Here is a 21,457-nt window from a genome sequence, read left to right as displayed (position 1 = left end):
TGGATAAAAAGCCACAAAGAGGCACTCATGAGATGCCATTCTCTCTCCACCTCAGCACAATGGAAGCTGAGGACTGCTGATGCCACAGAGCCATGGAAATGAATGTAATATGCAGAGTGCATCCTCCAGAGCAGCCTGTGGCTGGCTAACATGAACTTACTGTTGCCAGGTCTAGTGGTGTCTGACCCTCTTGGTTCTTCATGGTTGGATCTGCTCCATGAGCTAACAGCAGAGCACAGAGCTGTGTCCTTCCTTTTTGTGCAGCTTCATGTAAAGGTGTGAACGCCCATTTATCTGTTGCATTTACACATGTATTATATTTGATCAACAGTGCTGCTATGTCCACATGCTGGAAAACAGAAGAACATCTTAATCAACATGACACTGGTAAAACATACACTCCTTTACGCTGGAGGTAATGGTGCCTAGAGACCCTTGTGTTTTCTCTTTCCTGTAATTCATTCTGCTTCCTCTGTCACAGGAGCAGCACACTTCTCTAGATACCAATTCATACTGCAGTCCACAGTCATCTGTGTCTGTGCACTACCAGATCATTCACCAGCACAGAGGAACTGGGATCAGGTACAGAAGCAGATTTCTGTCACATCACCCCAAGTGCATAGCATGAAGTTTGTGCCAGCTGCACCCGCAGACACGATACTTAATCCTGCATAAAAAATTATTTGTGGACAAATCTGAACTGGTGAATTAACTGGGCTGCAACTTTTGCGACACAATACTAGAAGGTCTGAAGATCAATGTGTTGTGCTACTGAGCCATCCCTGTGTGTACACAGAAGTCTTTGTTGTACTTTCTTTCTTGAAAGACTTTGAACTCATCTGTGGCATCACAGATCTGTTCTATCTTCACTCATACTTTATGAGAGCTGTAATTGATAAAATATATTATGAGTGTCACAAGGAACAGCTGTTTTACATGGGTTATAAAAGTAATGAACTTATAGCCCCATGCTTCCATCAATATACTGTCCTTGAAGTCTCCCAAGTAAAAATAAGAGAAACCTGATAAATGAAATTTTTGCCTGCCTCTAGCCAGTAGATCTTTCTTGTGCAAGACAGCAAAGAAAAAAAGGCAGGTAGTCAAAATGAATGGGTAAGAGCATGAAACATTGAAACTTTAGGCAGAGGCACAAAGAATTGCCAATGGATTTCCTTCTTCCCCTCAATGGCAATTAACTGACTCTTTGCAGCTCTCGTAAAACAGCTTGGTCTCTGAACAAGTGTGGTTTGAAAATAATGCCAACTTTATTTCTCCTCTCTGCCAAACTTTTAAAGCAATTGCTGTTCATGTGATTTTTCTGTCACAGAAAGCCCTATTGAGAGACACACAGCGTGAAGTACTGGGTGGGAGAACTGAAGAAACTTTGTAAGGAAAAGGCAGAGCCTGTGAATCTTGCCAGTTATGAACTTGTGAAACCAGTACTCCTCTCCTCTCTACCTCCCATCACAGAGATCTGAACAGGCTGATAACAGCTCAGAGAGAAGTGTTGGATGCCAGGAAAGGTATGAAGCAACTCTTAACTACATAAGTTGATGGAAAAGCACCAAACACTGCCTTTTTAATGTTTCATAGAGGGAGCAGGGCAGTCAGGTTAGATTGGCATTATGATTTTTAGAAATTATAATTGGCTAAAACCAATCTCTGACATTTCTCTATGCCAATTAAAAAATGGTTTGGGTTTGTGTAAAATGTGTGTTTTGTTTTCTCACGCCAAAGAAAAGAACAGTCTTTCCAACAGAATTTATCTCTAGATCTTAGAAACATCCTGGGAATGAATGCTTAAAGACAGATGCTGATAAACAATATTACTTGGTATTAAGACCCTGAAGCATAAAGGAATTCTGTGTTGCTTTCTAATCTTTCATCAGCATTTGGGGTTTTTTGCTCTTTGGGACACTGGGATCCTAGAGTGATATAAAGAACCAATACAAATGGCATAGACTGAGTTCCATTGATGCTCTTTTTTAAAACAAGGTGAACACTGCACCTTTTATTTCATTTGCTCTCAAACAAAAGCAATCATGGTTTGTTAGGGTCACCTGTTCCAGATTTTGCTGTACTTGTGCCAGGTAAGTAACAGACAAAGCATATAATGAGACCATCAAACCCAATACTTCATGATCCTCTCTGACTGTAAGCACAGTGCTAGGAGCTTCTCAAGCACTGTCTCTGTATAATTATTTACAAGAGACTTCTTTCTCACCCAATCCACAACTAACAACTGCTTATAAGCAATCTATTAGGCATCTGTGCAACTGGGACACAGATGCTTACTCTTGTATGGAGAAAAGAGGGCCTGCCTCATCTAAAATGGTTTGAATCTGTCACTGCACCCCCTGCAGCAGATGGCTTGCCCTGGAGGACAACTACATTACACAGCAGTCCTTCAGCTCTAGCAACAGATTCCTACCAAACACCAGCTGTAACACACCTCCACATCCCTGTCATCATCTGCACATGATCCCCTGGTATTTTTCTCTTCCTTCCATCTAAGTCTTTCAGAGAAAACTTGAGGTCTTTTCTGTTTCAAATATCACCTCAAACTGTTCAACCTTGTGCATCTGCTTGCCTGCATAAAAGCTACTTAGCCCAAAAAATACTTCCTCAAAACCCGAACTGTGTTCACAGCAAAACAACTGCAAAATAACTGGCTTTGGATATGACTTCAGAGTCCCTTGCTGTTCTACTCATGGCAAGACTGCCTGCACCTACCCCATAGGATGCTGCATTGTGTAGGGGAATTAATCCTCCTTTGTCCTGGGCATTAACATCAGCACCATGCTCAAGAAGGTATTCAGCTACTTCCAAATTGTTGTAACCAGCTGCAGAAAAAGCACAGGAAAAGAAATTAGGTATTAGGAGAGCTAAACTAAAGAAAAAAATTTGACAGAAAAGCTAAGGCAATTTTTCAACTGCAAAAGTTACTCTTCCCCAGTAATTGTATTACCTCCTGAAATATGGTGCCATAGTTAACTCTTTATACAGGACAATTCTCTGAAACTCTTCCTATACCAATCCCGATTTTGGCAAATTACATCTGTAGACCTACCATAAATGTGCAAGCCTTGAAAACCTGGCATGTCACCCACCTGCAAGATGCAGTGGTGTTGAATTTCTTCCCTGGGTGTCTCTGCAATTGATATTTTCTTGAGTACACAGCTTCTGCACTCGTGCCAGGCACCCCTTCTTGGCAGCATCTAGCAAGGCAGCATCTCCTCGCAGTAAGTCCTGGATATCTGTGTCCCCTTCTTTCACCAAATCCAAAGGAGTGTTCCCATCTCGGTTCTTTTTGGTTGGATCAGCTCCGTGCTGCAAAGAGCAAATGGAATGCAAGTGTCACAATCATGCACAGAGCAGTGCACATGTGTCACTATTTTGTGACAAAATCCCAAATAAAATGGGATTTTGCAGACCTACCATAATGAAGTAATAATTGTATACATTAGTAGGCACAAGAAAATAAATTTGGAAGTCTGAGCCCTAAGAGCACTAGTCTGAAACACAGCTGTGTGAATCTCAATTCCACAGGCATGAATGGCAGCCCTTTGCAGGAGCTGTACCTGCTCTGCTTGGAACTGAAATATGTTCAGGAGCATTTCCTGCATATAGCTATTTCTTACTGTCACAGCAGCATGAAAGGAAAGCCAACTTCAAGTATCTCACTGCCAGTCCTCCCCTTCTCCTGAAAACTGGCAGGAATCAAATGGCTGGCAGAGGTATATCCTGAGCACAACCTTCTGAGCTAGCAAAACCAGGCTCTGAGTTTTGCTAAACATCACCCTGACATAAAAAGGCACTTGTTTCAGAAGGGAACTAGCAAAATACTCTTCTCTATACTTTCCAATAGACAACAGCACTATTGTAAGCAGTTTACAGGTCTTTGGAGAAGTGAAAAAATTTTGCTGGACAAATGGAGTTGGATGACTGCTGGAGTGTATCTGTGCTGGTAAAACATGTAGATCAGGCAGTGATAAGAACACAGTATTGGAGCACTGGGGGATGAGAAGGAGAACATACAACTGTGTAGAGCATACGGTGTGAGTCACGTCCACATTCAGTTTTGTGGGAGGACAGCTCCTTCCCTATTCACTCTCAGCAGCAGTGGGGCAAAAAACAAAGATAGATAAAGCAGAGGCAGCTGCTGGTGCTAGAGCTCTCTCGCTGACCTCTTCAGAATAGTCAATCACAGTGGTCCTATCCCTGCCAGCAAGTCTACCCTGCCATTTCCCATTGGACTGGGAATGAGAGAACAACAATGGGAGAACAGAGGGAATTAACTGCTTTGTATTTGGAAGCAGTACAACTGTGCTCATGGTGCAAAGGATGAAGAGCAAGGGGCAGAAAGGACAGAGTACTGATTACACAGAACAAGTTTCCACATATATGGTTCTTCTAGTAAGAGAGCACTCTTTGGCAAAGCTTTTTAGACTACAATGACTTCTCTAAGACATGACCTGAAATCCCTTAATTTGAAACTCATCAAAATTGTAACAATTCAAATATACCCCAAAATAAATATTTAAATGAAGAAGCAGTGTCTTCTGAGACCCCTTCCAAGGCGCAGAAACAAATTAAGGTGGTCATTTCAAAGAAGGGCGATTAAAAAAGACACTGTCTCCAAAATGCCTGTTTATTTTTATTTCCTTCTTCAAGCAGATCAGGAGAGAAGGAGCACAATTCAGGAGGGACCAAGCTCAACATCCACAACTCAGCAGAACTGACAACACTGCCAGCTGGCATAGGAGACACAGCAGGAGAAACCCTGAGTAAACTGCAGTGTGAGCACGTATCCACAGACTCCCAGAGACTTTACATCTGTGTCACCTTAAGGGCATATTTAGCTCTTATCTTGTGAAAGAGTGATTTTAAAAAACTAAATGTCAGCACTTTTCTATTTTCTGTTGTACATCCATTCAGGATCCTCTGAAGACAAAATATGGGTAAATTCCCTGTGGAATGACCAGCAAAGGACAGAGATCTCCAGTGTCTTTAATGCAACACTGTGCTTGAGATATTACAGGTTCTCCTATAGCTTGAGCTAACATCTCTATTAGGGTGTTCCTTCCAGGCCACCACCATGGCTACTCCACAGACATGTCTTAGTATCTCCTGTTTCTGCTGTAGATGTGCTTCAAACTATCATTCTCTCTCTGACTGCTGTTTTGGCAATCAAGTGAAATAATTAATGATATAGGAGGGAAATAGTGGGGCTTAGCAGCAGCAAATGAAAAGTGACTGGGGTAGATCCTCATTATTTATCCATATTCTGACTTTCTCCTATTTTAAATGTTTAAATATGTGCTTCAGAGGGACATAAGTAGGCAAAGCTGAATGAGGAAATGGGATTGGTAAGAAATGCTACTCTAGCACCCCCTTTCATCCTCTCAGGTCAGGATCTGACCTTACGTTAAGAAGTTTCTCAATTTCATGTTTCTCACTGGAAATATCTTTGCATTACCTCATGCTCTTTACAGGTTCTTCCTCTAAGCAATAATGAATATTTATACCACAGTATATTAACATGCATTTCCTCCAGAAGCTCGATAAATTATACATTAACATAACAGTTTTAAATTTCTCTCATACCAAACAGCTTTTAGGACCCACCTTCCGCTATTGCTCTGTAACACACACTTGCATAAGTATTAATAGAATTTACTTAAATGTAGTAACTATTTCAGAAAGGGATGGATAGCACAAGGCAGGGAGTTCTCATTTTTACATGAATTCAGCTGGTTTTTCCAGTTTCAAAGTCTTGTCCTGCTTTGCTAGCAGTATTTATACACATACTGGAAACAGTACTTGTACAGATGATTCTGTTTAAGTCAATGATATTACACATGAAACCATATGAAAGTTGCAAGATAAAAACTGATTCAAAGATACCACAAAGAATTTACTGAATGCAATTAACTTTGCATTAATTAATCTTGAGAAAAAATAAATATATATGCATTTAAAGACAGATCTGACATCTCCAGCACGTACTTTTAAAAGCAGTTTGCAGATTTCATATTTTCCTTTTGCTGCTGCTTCATGTAGAGGAGTGAATTTCCACAGGTCTGCCACGTTGACAGAAGCACCGTGCCTCACTAGGAGTTCAGCTACTTCATAGTGTCCATAAGAACATGCATTGTGCAGGGGCACTAAGCCACTAATCAAAGAGAAAGCATTAATAGCTAGAGAATAAAATCCTACATGCAATCAGTAGATAAAACTCCCCCTTTCACCAGACATTGTTATCTTTCAGTCTTTCATGGTTTTATTTCTCTATTAAAAAAAAAATCAATTAAAACTTAATTATCCTCCTTCAATTCTCATACACATGACTTTTAAATACTTAGTAAGCCCTAATGTTACAGCTTCCACAAGCAACTTCAATGCTGTTAATAACAGACAGAAACTAAATGGCAAGACTCACACTGTTCTGAGTTTGGATATTTGAGTGTAAATTTCAAGAAAGACATAACACTATATAATATGTTTTAAGTGCAGTTATTAGTAAGTACTGCACATCTGATAGATACAGAAAGATACCCAAACACTTCTTCCAGGGTAAGCCTGAAGATACAGTATTGGAAATTTATTATCCCCCACCATGAACTAATGTAGGGAGTAAAAGAGTGAACACAACCATGCTGCTTCACAACTAATGGGAAAAACATGAAAATGCTTTATATAATTTAACTGAATATTAACTGTAAAAATAATTAATTATAAAAGCTAATATGATTAGAAAAATGCCCAGAGATATCCCTGGTATTTCACACCATTTTATTCAAAACTAATTTTATATCTCCTAAAACAAGTTAAAGGCTGCTTTTATGCAAAACTAAGTCTCCAAAATGGACAAAAAGGGGAAGAGAAGCATCGTGTATTACAGTGCCAGGTATGTACTTGATATGGCTTTTCCAGAAAGCAAAGTATGTTGTAATGGCCTATGAACCTCCCTACAGTACAGGAACCATGCAGAATAAGAAGGAAAAAGAAAAAATTTCAAGAGGAAAAACACAATGGTCACTGAAATCTGAAGTAAAATTAATATGTGGGATATAAGCCTCACACTAATAGAGAACAGCAGAACATATCAAGGAATGAAATGTACCCTTTATCTTTGGCATGCACATCTGCTCCATGGTGCAAGAGATACTCCACCACTGATACACGGTTATATCCTGCAGCAAAGTGCAGTGGTGTTGAATGACGACCTTCCAGATCTCTGCAATTCACATTTTGAGGGCTGCAAAGTTGCTGTGAAGACAAAAGAACACAAAATCTAGTACAGAACTAAAACTAACAAATAAGGAACTCCCCAAAACCAAATGGCAACAACAAAACCTGAAACAAACAATCCCAAAAGAAAGTAACTAACTACCACCTTCAAAGACTACAACACAAAATTTGATCCACTTATACGAATTTTTTAAGTATCAGGAAATTTCTTTCCACTTATGCAAAGTTAAAAAAAAGCAGCTCTAAATTTACAGCTGAAAGTGCTTCTAAAACAAACAAGACTTAAATGATGGAAGCAGTGGGAAGATGTGCCTAATGTATAAGAAAGGGTGAACCTCTACATCATCAAGTACCAGATTCAAGGCCATGCAACTTTCTCCAGATATATTACCATTTCTGGCCTATACTGCCTTCAGAAAACCAGAAATATTTAGCTTAGTAGTCAAAGGAGCTGCTGGTGCACAAAACCGCTGCTGTTCGTATATTAATATATATCATGTTGAAGTTCAAGGTGGGGAAGTTGCACAACAGTCCATCTGCAGGCTGTTTTGTCCAAAAACCAAATATAAAAAACAAGATCAAACCTTCCTGCAATGGTGGGATTCCACGGCCTGACCCTTCACCTTCAGATTAAGGAGGGTTTAAAATATTAAATCTGCTACCTGTTAACAATATTTGCTTGCTGTTGATTGAGTCATGCACCTGAGGGCTTATTTTTACTAAACTGTGATTCTGAAAATCACAGCGTCTGCTTCAAAGAATTATGGCTACATCTGAGTCCATTGAAGACATGACTGTGTGAAGGACTGGCAGAATAAACAAGCAGAAACCCAAGAGAAACACACCTCAGTACACCTTAATGTACTACCTTCTAGAAGGAAAAAAAAAAAAAAGATCCACGACTTCCCATTTTTTTATGATTTACCATTCATTGGGCACTGCTTCCACAACTCATGTAGCAGAGGCTTTCATAAGCCTTGCACAGCAATGCCAAGTAGAAAATTCAAAAGAACTGCTCAAACCTACCTTCACAGTTTCCAAGTCTCCAGCTTTGGATGCTTCTAACAAGCGATAATCCACATCGGATGTGCGCACAGGTGTACTTTCTACATAGGGAAAAAGATGGCTTAGGATTACTTAGGATACATAAGTTGTGTTAACTTGTGTTTAACATATTTTCCAAAGCTGTGTGGTGAAGTTGGTCTGTGGTTACTTGTGAAAATGCAGCTGGGATTGTGATGTTCAAGTTCATACTGCAAACATGTCTGAATAAGGAGCTTTAGTTTTAGAGCAAAGCAGTCAGATTTTGACCCTAAAGATGACATGATTCTGCCAACATTCTTCTCTCTCAATCCACATACATACATTCATATGCACATTTTAACAGGTAACACTACCCATGTAACCAGCTACATCTCAGGAGTGGGTACACTTCAAAACAGTCCTTCCTTGCACTGCTGTAAAATGTTTGTTCCTTGTTTTGTCCTGTCTTTAGGCAATGTTGTTGGAAACACTAGAGGAAATGGAGTTTCTAGCTACCATGCATCTTCTCATCTATCTGGATATCTGCCTCTGTTTGACTACTGCACGTCTCACTGTAAGGTGAGTTATTTGCTCTTTAGTAGCTATTGATACCATTATTCTTCTCTGTACTTGCAAAACTTCAAATGTAATGTGGGTAAGAGGATGCAAACCCTTAAGGACTTATATGAAAAACAGTGGCACCCTCTTCAAGCAACTATTCATCTTTTTAATAAATGATATAAACAAATTATTACCTAAGCACTATCCAGAGCACTTTCACAACAATCTTTCTCTGCTGGGCAAGCAAGAGATTCGAAGTAAAAGTTCAAACAGTTTAGCAACAATCAGTGTTTTTCTGCCAGTAACACTCTGCTTGTGGCTGCTGAAGTATGGAGTACCTAACAGGTTGGCTGATGCAAAGAAAAAGGTTTCTTACATGCTCAGCAATATTCCAGTTGCCTTGTAACTTGCTATCAAAAGAATCCCAAAACTCCCTACACATGTGCCTTCCTACAATCTCTTTGTACAGGAGCATATTCTAGATCTACAAGATGGTTTTTTTCTTCCTGATATGCACAAAATCACTGAACTGAGCAGAGCTGTTTATTTATTTTCAGACAAGTGTCACATAATACATACTGTAGTTGTGTGCACTTGATGGCAGAAAGGAGAGATGAGCAAAATAATTCAAGTCTCTTGCATTGAGATAGAAACAAGATTCAAAGGTGTAAAGTGAGAAGCTGAAGTTCAAACACACAAGCCTTTACTTTTACTCACCACTCAGGATCTGTTGCACTGCTTCATTTCCCATCTGTGCTGCTGTGAAGCCTTGCAAAGAGATGATGGAGGGATCAGAGCCATAACTCAGCAACAACCGGCAGGTTTGCAAGTGCCCTGCTAACGCAGCCCTGTGCAACGCTGTTTGACCAAGTGTGTCCAGTGCATTCATCTGAAAAAGCAGTAGCAATATAAAATAAAGCACTGTTGTAATTAAAAGGCTGCACCTGTCCCTGTCATTAACAAAAAGAGCAATAAGAAGAATTTTCTGGCATACAAATTTACCTATCAATTCTTCTGCACTGCAATTAAACAAAACCAAATGACAAAACAGGCAAACACTCCAAAGGAAAAATAATTTACCACAGATGTTTTCCTGTCTTTTAATAACACAGGTTATTTGTTTGCATGGCTAACAAACAATATAGGATCCCCAGAACCATACTTCAAATCATGATCAAGCTTTTTACAAATTTGATAAAGGTCAACCTTGTGAAAGAAAAGAAACACTATCACAGCAGGAAAAGAGGTAACTTGACATAAATTGTTACCAAACAATTCAAAGATCTTACAGCTTTTAAGGAAATTACCATCTGTCATTGTCAGAAGGAGAATAGCTCAACATTACCCAGTATTAAGAATTAATGCAAAACAAAGATGTCAAATGAAGAATTCTATGAAGGAGTTGGGAGGTGGGGGACAAGTGGGATGCAAACATTTCCTCCTCACTTTTTGTGTCTTTACATGAATGTTAAGTATAACTGGATATAATTCTTCTCAATACAAGGCTGTATGAACAGGCAAAATGGAGTTTAATTTTCAAAGAGTATGATATAATGGAAACACATCCGTCTGTCAAGATCTAACAGAGCAGCTAAATAACTTGAAGCATCCTTCCCAGTGCACTATCAAAAAAAGGAAGAGAATAATAGAGAGCTTTAAAAAGCGGAAAAACACCCCCATGAAAATAACCTTTCAAGAAGATACTCTGTACCTAGCAGCGATTCATGACAAATTTAAATGCAAATGCCCAACAGCTTTTTTACCACTTTATGAAATACAGAACTACTCTATAGTCTCTGCAAGCAACTCAGAACCTGTTATCTGTTTCCAAGCCTACAGATTGCAGGCTGTGAACTGCATGCATAATAAACTTTGTTACTGTATAAAATCCACCTTTTTACCTTCTCAAAATCTTTGTGGTGACAGCAAACAAAGGTTTTGCTTGTTATTTCTCACCTAAAATGCAGCATGCAAACCCTACTACCCTTCCATGAAACTAGAGAAAAAGCATTTTAGTTAAGACATTTATTCTATAACTAAATGAAATTTAACTAAAACTAAATGAAATTCACTATGCAAAAATCTACTACCAGATAGGGTAAAAAAATAAGTAAAATACCTGCAACACTGCAATATCAAGTCACAAAAAAGAACAAAGAACAACCAAACAAGAAAAATGAGATTCGATATTGTCTGAAATTATTTTACAGATGGATAGGGTAAGAATTTGTCAGATCACAAATCTTTCTTGCAGCAATACGGACAGAAGGATACGTCTGCTTTCTTCTAACTGCACTCAGCTCATGCCACTCTAATGGGATTGCCCTAAAAGTTTTGTTTTAAATAAAAAACTTACTGCTATCATAAATATTAACTGGATGCTGAATGTCCCAAATCCATCATTTTGTTCAGATGATGATCCTCATCTGTTTCAGGACACTGGATGCCTTTCACCACTGATAAGGGCACAGAGGTAAGCAGAACTCTGAGGCTACACACATTTAGTGATGGTAAAAGCAGAATGAAATGAAATTTGTGGATTCTCAAAGTAGCTGATAATGCTCTGTTCATCCAAAAAGGAAAATCATAAATAATGTATTCTTTAATACTGACTTCCTGTGTTAAACAGGCCTGTACTGAACAAAGTGTAGAAGCAATAGCAGTAAGACATTCACTGTGCACAACTCGATACTGACTATGTCCCTGGAAAAATGTTAATATTCATTTGAAAAGAACACTGTCAGAGTCATCAGAGCCACCATCTCGTATGTCTTATCCCGATCTCCTTTCACCTCTAAACCATTATCTTTCCCAACAATCAATTCTTCTGGCAGAGAAGAATTGATTGTTGGGAAAGCAGAACATTGGCCATTTGAAGAAATACCTGCTTCCTTCTGAGACAAAAAAGGCTGCAGCTGACTGAGGGATGCATGCACCAAATGCAGCTGCTCTTTACCTCAGGAGCAGAGTTAGGCTTTGCACGACAATTTCACTGGGAATATGTTCACTTTGGGGCAGATCTTCTCTCACCAATATTGCATCACTTCTCTAAAACCAACCAAAGAATATACTCCAGTAAGGCTTAAAGCAAGAGGACTTCCAAATGAAAATCAATTTAAGCACAACAAATTGAAATACAAAACTGAGATTAAAGTCTTATAAAAATCAGACCTGGTAAGACATACGCCTGGGTTAAACAGTGTTCAATACCAGGTCCAAAATCATGTGCCCTTTCAAATTCAAAGTCTAATCTCTGCTTAACAAAAATGTGAAATACATAATGTGTACTGCTTTAACTGTGCCCTGAGTAGCCACATTGTTCCAGCTGCACTTACTAAAAAAAAGATAAATAGAAATTTGGTCCCCTTTATAGGCAGTCTGAAATTAGAAAACTGTAGCTCTGAATTATCTTACACACAAGTTTTCTGCAAGGAGTTAAAAATGACAGGTTTGACAGTTTTATTCCACAGCACACTGGCTCTGGATCCAATTTCTTCACCTTTTAGCAAGGAAGCAGTCATTTCATTGCTTAAAATGCAACATAAAGGCAGAATACAGTTATCAATTGAAAAGAGTTTTTAAATAAGTGGTTTCAGAGAAAGATACTGATCCGTTCAGTACTACCCAATGCAGACTTCCTTCTGTTCTCTCCTCTCTCCCCCTTAATTTCCTTTTGTCCATCCTGAACAGACACAGTAGAGAAATGGAAACGGTCACATATCATCAGACACTAGTGAGATTTCCCCTTCCCTCACTGCTGCTCTCTTGGAGCAGTGTACACAGTTACGGCAATATTCCCTTGGTTGCCAGGCACTTGTGGCAGCTCAACAGCTCAGATCTGTTCAGGAAACATTTTTTGCAACACTTCATAATCATATCACCTTTCTATCAAGATCAAATGTCCTAAATATCCCTCCTGCTCCTTGACACTACAAACAGCAGCACAAAAAGCAACAGCTTCCAAGCACTGCGATTTTCTCTGTGAAATCTTTCTCAAAGATGTACATTCCAAAAATCACATGTGAAACTTGTGCTCTGCCAGCAGCTCCGTATCACAGTATCATTTCCTGCAATGCAAGTGCTCTAACTGCTCTCCTCCTGTATTAATTCTGAAGACAAGCTTGCAGTATGTCTTGTGCCTTTTTGTCTGTCCTGGGGTGACTTTATGATGCTTGTATCCCCATTCATTTGTTTAGCCCTTTTGCACCTTTACGATTGGTTCAGAGAGCGAAGCAGGGGAGAGAGAAGCGTGGAGGTCTCCCCCAAAATTCACCCTAAACCAGGACATTGTCTAACAATAAACACAGGAGTGAAGCAGCATTGGTGACAATTTCAAGCTCAGTCAGCAGAAAGAAGCAGGGGAAAAAAGGGTCAGTTTTACTCTGAAAGCTCCTATAGGATTCAGTCAGATGTTCCACAATTATCTCTTCTGCATAAAAGCTTAAGATTAAGGTTAGGATGTTTGGATGCGTAAGCAGTGAGAAAAGTTGAACCAGTCAATCACAACAGACCACACAGTTCTTTATGTTGTTAACCATCATAGTCTAGAATCTGCTACATTTCTGGAAGGCAATTTAATTTTTCAATTCTTACAGTTCCCTGAGATACTCATAGCTCTCCCTGAAATGCTGGAAGTGAATGTGTTGCAAAACAAGGTTATTCAAAAACATTTCAGTTTATTGTGTGGGTCTAGATAGATGGTGAACATTTGCAAATCCATGATCTCGAAAGGCTGGCAACATGCTACTCCAATGCACAGAAACAACTGCATTATGCAAAGATGCATAAAGCAAGATCCTCCCAGCAGAGCAGAATGAATTAATTTCTGCTACCATCATGAATAGGGACACTATCTCTCTGACATGACCTTATAAAGGTTCATTTTATCTTGCAGAAGAGAGGCATATAATAATTAAAGAGTATTCATCATCGTCTCTGCACTTGCCCAAGATACTATTGAACTCCCATGCTTGCAGGTCTTCCTTTCCAACAATCCTTCCAGTTCAGAAAATATTCTAATCCTTTACTTCTGCACTGCTAGAAAGCTGAGTGTCTTTCTGAACACATTAATTTCCCATGCGTCTATAAATCTGGGCAACAACCTAGTCATTTGAAATATTCAACTATCTAGAAATACAACAAAACAGGATGAAATGCACTTTTTTATTAGTTCACCACTTTCAAATTATTTTTTAAATTAAATATTTTGATCATCTTCAAAGATAAAATCATGGCATCTGAAGATTTGATTACGGGTCTAATAAAAATTGTTTATGTTTGAGGATTCTTTGAAGATGCTCTGCTTTTATTTTTCATATGGTACTTTGAGAATATTCCACATCAAATAAGCAGTGGTGTGAAATGCTGTCTCACACAAACAGGGCAGGCAAACAAGGGAAAACTGGCATTAAAAGCCACAAATATTTATGATCAACATTCTTGAAGACAAGTCTAAGAAATCCCAAGGTTTCTCACCTGTTCTTTAAATTGACAGTCAACTTCTCCAGACTCAAGTACCAAGCTAATGAAAATATCTTCCATGAAATGTGTGTTGATTAGACATAACATGCTGATGTGCAACTAATGTGCACAAGGACTTCTTCACAGCTCAAATTAGGAACCTAGTCTGTCCTGTCAGTAAGGGCCAGCAAGACACACCAAAAAAGCAATTTATTGCTAATTGCTTGCCAGTAGGTTAATTCTTGCCAATACAAATCACAGAATATCCTGAGTTGGAAGAGAGCCATCAGGATCATCAATGGTCCTGTCTGCACAGGACACCCCAAGAGTCACACCAGGTGCCAGAGAGCATTGTCCAAACACTTCTTGAACTCTGTCAGGCTTGGTGCTGTGACCACTTCCCTGGGGAGCTGTTCCAGTGCCCAAACACCCTCTGGGTGAAGAACCTTTTCCTGATATCCAACCTAAACTGCCCCTGACACAGCTTCATGCTGTTCCCTCAGGTTGTGTCACTGGTCACCAGAGTAAAGAGATTGATGTTCTCAGATGTTCTTTCTGTAAAATAAGTCTCAATCAAGCACATGTTATTCAAGAAGTCCTTCACTGTTTATTATCATCTAACATACTTCAAACAGCAAATTTACACAGTGATAACATCATGGATAATTAAGTCCAGCTCCAAGACACAAACCATCCCGTGTCCATCTCAAATTCCCTAAAGCAGTCTTTATCATGCTTTAGCCCTTTCCATAGAACAAAAAAAAGCTACACATACAAACTTCACTGTATGTGAACTCACTTTTCTGACACAGCTGCTCCTCATGAAAACAGAAGAATTTCCTATAAAATGCTAAAACAATCCCAAATAGTTTCTATCTACAGAACTTTATATGACATTGTCTTCTAGAGCTACTATTGCTGGTTTATTTGTGGCTCAGCTGTCTGCCTTTTTTCATGGTATTTTAGTTCTGCTTTCTTTGAAGCTCTAACTACACATCTTTTTCAAATTGTTACTCTCTCAGTAATCAGCAGTGGTTTCCAGAAGGGGGATTAAACCTGGCTTTAACAGTACCTCTCATTTGACAGAAGAAATGGCTGCGAAATGAAAGAACTCTACATTGTAGGTGTCATCCATACATACTTCAGCAAGCATTTTGTAAGAGACCACAGTGGAAATTTTTATTTTATTTTAGATTGAAAAAATAGAGTTTGATGGAAGAACTGAAAATTTTGGAAAAGGGAAAGGTGTCTGGTTATGGGATAATTTGTTTTACTATTTGCATTAATGACTGTGGCACAGGAGAATTGTGCTGAAGGGCACAAATATAAAATATTAGCAAAATCAAGATTCTCTGTGCACTGCAAGATTTCAGAAAAGATCTGAGTACTACTGTCTCATATCAATTAAAAAGGCAAATATGATCCCACTACACATCAGTCAGGCACTTACAACAGACGTATGGAAATGCCATCATGCAAGGCAGTGGTGGAGTAAAGTCTATTCTTGTTGCCTGAACTCCAAGATTTCCTCTGGTGCTAGTAAAGAGAAGGGGTTATAAGGACTAACAAGAAAGGCAACATTCTCTTATGAGGGAAGATTAGGTGTTTGAGGTTTTTAGCCTAACAAAACAAAGGCTAAGAAGAATCAGTTTGTTCAATGCAAACACCTCACTAAAGGAAGCATCAAATAAGAGAGGTATTTTAAAAGCAGGAGGGTGCAGTTCAAAGGACAAATGAATCTTCACTGGAAGGCTGCTATCACAGGGAAACTAGATTTACCAGCTCATGAGAACCCTCTCTTGTAAAAAATATAACCAGACATGGTCAAAGACCTTAATATATCTGATTACATCTTATGAAGTAACTAAAATTTAAGACACAAAAAGAGAAAACATGTGTTCCAAACACACAACAAAAAAAAAACATCCAAACCTGTATCATGATTCAGGAATGAAAGCTGCCATGTCGCAACAGTCAGAAACAAAGAAAGCACAATGTCAAAAGTATCTGATGAACTGAATGCCCACAGTCAAAGCATGAGCAAGAGGTCAAATGATAATATATAAGCAAGACAAACATTTTAGAGTGATTAAATATGCCTAGTTAACTAATACTCTTGAGCATATCCCATCTGGGAACTACAAAGTGCCTCATAAAGCCTTAATGATCTACCTCTCATTAAAAATCATGGGTGCATGATTTACTGTTTTACAGCTAAGAAACTTTGAATGCTGATCCACTGCACTATGGAATATGCACTTAATATTAACTTTGATTGGTCTCCTGCCATGCACTTAAGTGCTTTGCTAGATCATAAATGTGAATGGCCTATCCTCAGAATAACACCAGATATGGGATATGAATGAAGAAGGTTTAATGATCACTGTGTACCTCTATTTGCATACTGTTGATGGAATAAATGACAGAACACACCACTCAGTGTCATTCTGTTGATAACTGTGCACCACTCAGCACCATTAATCAGTTCACAAGTGACTCATGGATCATGATTAGGATTCCCAGCTTCGGGAGACCAAAGAAATATAAGCTATCATCAGAATGTGCCACTGACAAAACAGAATGGGTCCATTCTAGTAAGGATGCCATCTTTGAGCTTCCTCCTAAACCTGACTACAACTGACACAGATTTTCAAGGGAGCACTAATTTAAATAAGGAGAGTACAGCAGCAGCACACAGAAGCTCCTTGTATTTCAAAGCAGCTAGCACTTTGGTATCAGGACATTTGAAACTCCAGCATGTCCAGTTCAGTGCCTACCCAAATACCATCAGTACTGAATTCCTGTGCAAAAGCAGATCCATAAAAGTAATGAGGTATCTATTCCTACAGCAAAATGATTTTTTTTTACTTTCAGTGCATAGGCATGCTACTAAGAGTGAATCTGGGAAAATAATAACCAATAGTTTTAATTATTATAATCAAGAACTTTGGCCCTCCTTTCCCCCTTAGGCAAAACTTAGTAGTCACCACTGCATTAAGACTCTCAAATACGATCAACTCTGCTGTGGAATTGTTGTTAAGCTATTTTATGATGCCATTAAAGTACTATGGAAGTGAATAAGAAATCTGGCAGTGAGTTCTTATACAGGCTTATAAATTAAAATTCATTGTTTCAAAATAAAAACACTTAACTGTGCATACAACTACATCACTCATAACTCCTATCACAGCAGGACCGACACTTGATCGCTATTACAGACAATACCATAATATAACAGGTAATAATTCAGGTAACAATAAGGTAATAAACAGGTAACAATGAGCTCTTCATTTCTAGTTTCCTGAATGGAAAGGAAGAGTTATAAAGAATAATCTGAGCCCCATTCAAAGCAAAAACAAGGAGATCTTTTATATTTTAGCCAATGCAAAGAAAGTATCCATCAAGAAGAGTTTCTGAGAAAATTAAGTAGCGATATGTATCATTACCATGAATATTAAGTTTGCTGCTAAACTTGTAGAAAGATCACTCCGAAGCACTTTTGAAAGATGGTTAAACAACATTCTAAATAAAGTCAGTTATACCTTCCTCTGTGTTGAGTAACTTGCTGAACAATGTGTTCACAAGCTCACAAATTACTTAGGTCAGCACCTATCAACAGCTAAAGGGCACAACCAAACAATCTAACCCTGAGAATAAGAAGCAAGCAAGGGCTAAGGAATACTCAGCATTAAGATACTAAACTCATTGTTATTACCCTCGGCCATTGAATATTTTCAAGTCAACAAGAGAAAGCAACATGAGGAACTGAGATAACCACATTTATTAGAAAATATATCAAGGTTCATTAAAAATGAGTAAGGTAGGCTCCTAAAGCCTGTATTCAGTTACTTGGAGAAAAGTAATTTTCAAATCGGATTCCTGAGGATCCTATACTTATTTCAGATAAAACACATTTCAAGGTTCACACAAGAAGCACAAAGCATATAGAATAAAAGGCAACAACTATCACAAAAACTTACATGGCATATAATCAACATAACCCTTCTTCTTGCCTTTTGTCTTAAATAAAATACATGCAAGTACATTTACCTTTGCTCCATGTTTGTGCAGAACTTCCATGACATCATTATGAGCTTTTTCAGCTGCAACATGTAAAGGTGTCATGAAACTAGAGGGGGGGGAAAAAAAGTGATGTATTAGTTTCTTACATTCTTTGTATGACAGAGGCCTTTGGAAAACTCAAACATTTCAGAAACCTACTCTTTGTTTTTCTCGTTTACATTTGCTCCTTTCCTGAGCAATAGTTCTGTAACTTGTTTCCTCTTCGGATGCACGGCAGCAACAGCACAGTGCTGCAAAAAAAGTAAATATAAAGCATATTTCAACAGACAATAAAGAACTTTAAAGATACATTTCTCTATCCCCTAATTATTCTGCTAAAAACAGACTACAAAATTTACAAACAGAATTCATCATACTGAACAAAATACAGGTTAGTGATCAATGTTAAATTATTCTACGCAGAAAAACAATTTTAATTTTAAAGCTATTTATCACTTAGGAAATAAGCAGTATGGTCCCAACTACATTAACCAGCTATCAGGACAAAACTGACACATAATGAACAAAGGAGGGAAAAACAAAGAGTTTGAAACAGCCTAACTTTTTACAGAGGGTTTCCAAAGGGGTCTATAAGGACTCTGCTCAGTTGTCAAATTGACAGGACTAGAATGTTGCTTTGGTTCTTCTTCTGTTCCAATGCGTACTGACCTTGTTAATGGCCATTTGTGCCATACACCCAACTACAGATTGTGTAATAAGCAAGCAGACAATACATTTCTCTTAGAGTATCTTTCTTCCCATGCTATGAGAAAGACACAGCCTTCAACACAGGGCTTCTCAATGCTCATGCCTGCCCTTGTGGGACTACACAGCCCTTTGCTAGATGTACTAATGTCCTAAATGTGGCTGGCATCTGTTGGCTTCTCAACAGTAGCCCTATCAATGCATTCCTGAAGCCTGGAATTACCAGCATGGTTCCAGATAAGATTGAATACCCAGCTTTAAAATCAAGTCCAGAAATGCTTATTTCAAGTTTGGACATCTCAAGATAGCAGACTATGAGAAATAGGAGAAACTTTTGGATTTTTCTGTTTATATCTTTACCCACATTTTAAACCAGTAACCCATAAAAGGTAGAAAGTCTCCTGGAAGAGTTCTCTAACTTTAGAATAGCAAAACAATAGCCTTTACAATTAGACAAACCCCAAAACCAATGCTTAATAGGAAGTACTAGCACCAATAACCATCTTTTGTCCAGTTTCAGCCTTCATTATGAAATACCTTTGACTCCAGCTTCTATGCTGCTGTTAATCAGCAGGGCACATCCAAATTTTGCAAAGGCAAGCTTTCTAAATAACCATTAAGATCAACTGTTGCTGTGAAGTGAGGCAGCATTTTTAAGGCTTTGCAGATAATGTCCTGTCTCTATTTCCTGTTTAAATGATAAACAAGCCCTAAAACATACAAATGCTGAAGTATTGCCAAACCTCATAGCATCACTAAAACCTATGTGAGGTGCTTGCTTTGGCCTTTTGGCTAATACAACAGAGACCCCAGTGGCCCATGGAAAATGTTGTCATGCTTAGGGCAGAAATAGCTCAGTTAGATTACACATAACCTCATCTGATCCTGGAAGCTAAACCCTTTCATTTGGACTGGTGACAATTTGGAAATCTCATGCATAGCAGCCAAAAACTGAAAAATCACAGTCAAGAACTTAGTGAATAGTGAACCAAATACATCTATAGAACTAAAATATTCCATTTGGTCCAGCTGTCTCTGCAGAATCAGCAGGCAGAAAAGAGCAAAGAACATCAGAGGACTAAGAAGTGATCATTATACAGCTGAAGAGATGCCACATAGTGAGAGTTGATACACTCAGAAAGAAAAGGATAACATAATCCCAAATTTCATACTGTCCTCACATTCAGCCTATAAACCTCTATTCTCTATCACACTTTTAGCTTCAGGCGAGGATGCTGAGTCCTCCACAGAAGAAACAGAGCATATGGATGCTTGGTACCCAACACACAATGTTCTGATCACAATGTTTCCAATACTAAATATGCAGTTGCATGCCTGCAGCTGAGACCTGCCACTGGGAAGAAAATGTTCCATTGGAATAAAATATCATAACTATACTGGTTTTAATAATACCATCAGTCTCAGCTTCAAAGTTTTCACTACATCTGGGATACTGGCTGTGCTCTTTGCTCCCACTGCTTCTTTAAACAATTAAATAAGAGCAGGATAATACCAGGAAAGTCTCAAAGGAGCCCTGTTTCTGTAGCTAATGTCATTGTCAGTACTGACATTGTCAGTACTATTCTAAACCTGGAAGACTCCATGATATACACCTATTTTCACCACAATTTTACATATCCTATGAAAAAAAATTTGGAATCCAAGTTTGCTCACATAAAACATGAAGGAAACACTGGGCTACTGAAATAAAATGTAACCCCATAAAAAACCACAGCAACAGTCCAACAAAACAAGAGGTTTATAGGAAAAAATGCAAGAGAAGAGAAAAATGAAAAGGTGAAGAGTGGCTGGACTTCTGTAATCTACCAGAAGGAAGGAAAAAAGTGATAAATTATATGATGTTTTTTCTATAATGGTGATTTTATTTAAGTATAGAAAGTGTTCAATGTCAAATTCTCTATCTCAGATGATGAATGTATTTTCATAGTGCAGAAATAAAACTCCTTGACTCCAGGCTCCCAGCACATTTATCATGAAACAAATGGATTGACTCTATAATCTCACCAGTGCAGTCTCATGCGACTGTGGCTGCTTAAAATTAATGATCTCCAAAGCAAGTGTCTTTTTCACTTTGGCTAGGTCTGCTTCTCTGGCTGCTTGGAGTAGAGAGTGTCCTTTGAATTCATCTGTTAGAGGAAAAAGACACATTTAATATTCAGCAAAATGTCACATTTATAAATGTTATTGCAGAAAGACAGCTATACTCAGTAAGAGGAAAGAGGAGTGCTTCTGCATGTCTTCAAGTGGCAGCTGACCTGGGACACAGAACATGAAAGAAGCTTTGCTGAAATCAAAGGGATATGCTAAAGGATAGGGGAAGCTATTCCTTGAGTTAAATCCTTATAGCTTTTCTCCCTTTTATCTTCCATCC

At 38.5% G+C, this 21,457-nt stretch overlaps 1 protein-coding gene across 1 annotated transcript in view; it reads right to left on the bottom strand.

Annotated features, from left to right (window-relative positions):
* The window catches only part of TNKS (tankyrase), a 129,158-nt gene that overhangs the window by 16,874 nt on the left and 90,827 nt on the right, over positions 1-21,457 (bottom strand). Inside the window, exons 9-18 of the mRNA XM_030271537.4 lie at positions 21,091-21,212; positions 18,520-18,611; positions 18,349-18,427; positions 9,556-9,727; positions 8,281-8,360; positions 7,127-7,272; positions 6,010-6,175; positions 3,111-3,330; positions 2,734-2,843; positions 161-349 (exon numbers count right to left, since the gene is read on the bottom strand). Of these exons, the coding sequence (XP_030127397.4) occupies positions 161-349; positions 2,734-2,843; positions 3,111-3,330; positions 6,010-6,175; positions 7,127-7,272; positions 8,281-8,360; positions 9,556-9,727; positions 18,349-18,427; positions 18,520-18,611; positions 21,091-21,212 (1,376 nt within the window). The remainder of the gene's footprint in view (positions 1-160; positions 350-2,733; positions 2,844-3,110; positions 3,331-6,009; positions 6,176-7,126; positions 7,273-8,280; positions 8,361-9,555; positions 9,728-18,348; positions 18,428-18,519; positions 18,612-21,090; positions 21,213-21,457) is intronic.

This window comes from Taeniopygia guttata, chromosome 4, assembly GCF_048771995.1.
Source record: "Taeniopygia guttata chromosome 4, bTaeGut7.mat, whole genome shotgun sequence".
NCBI classification, from domain to species: domain Eukaryota; kingdom Metazoa; phylum Chordata; class Aves; order Passeriformes; family Estrildidae; genus Taeniopygia; species Taeniopygia guttata.
This window is presented reverse-complemented; position numbering and strand designations above follow the sequence as displayed.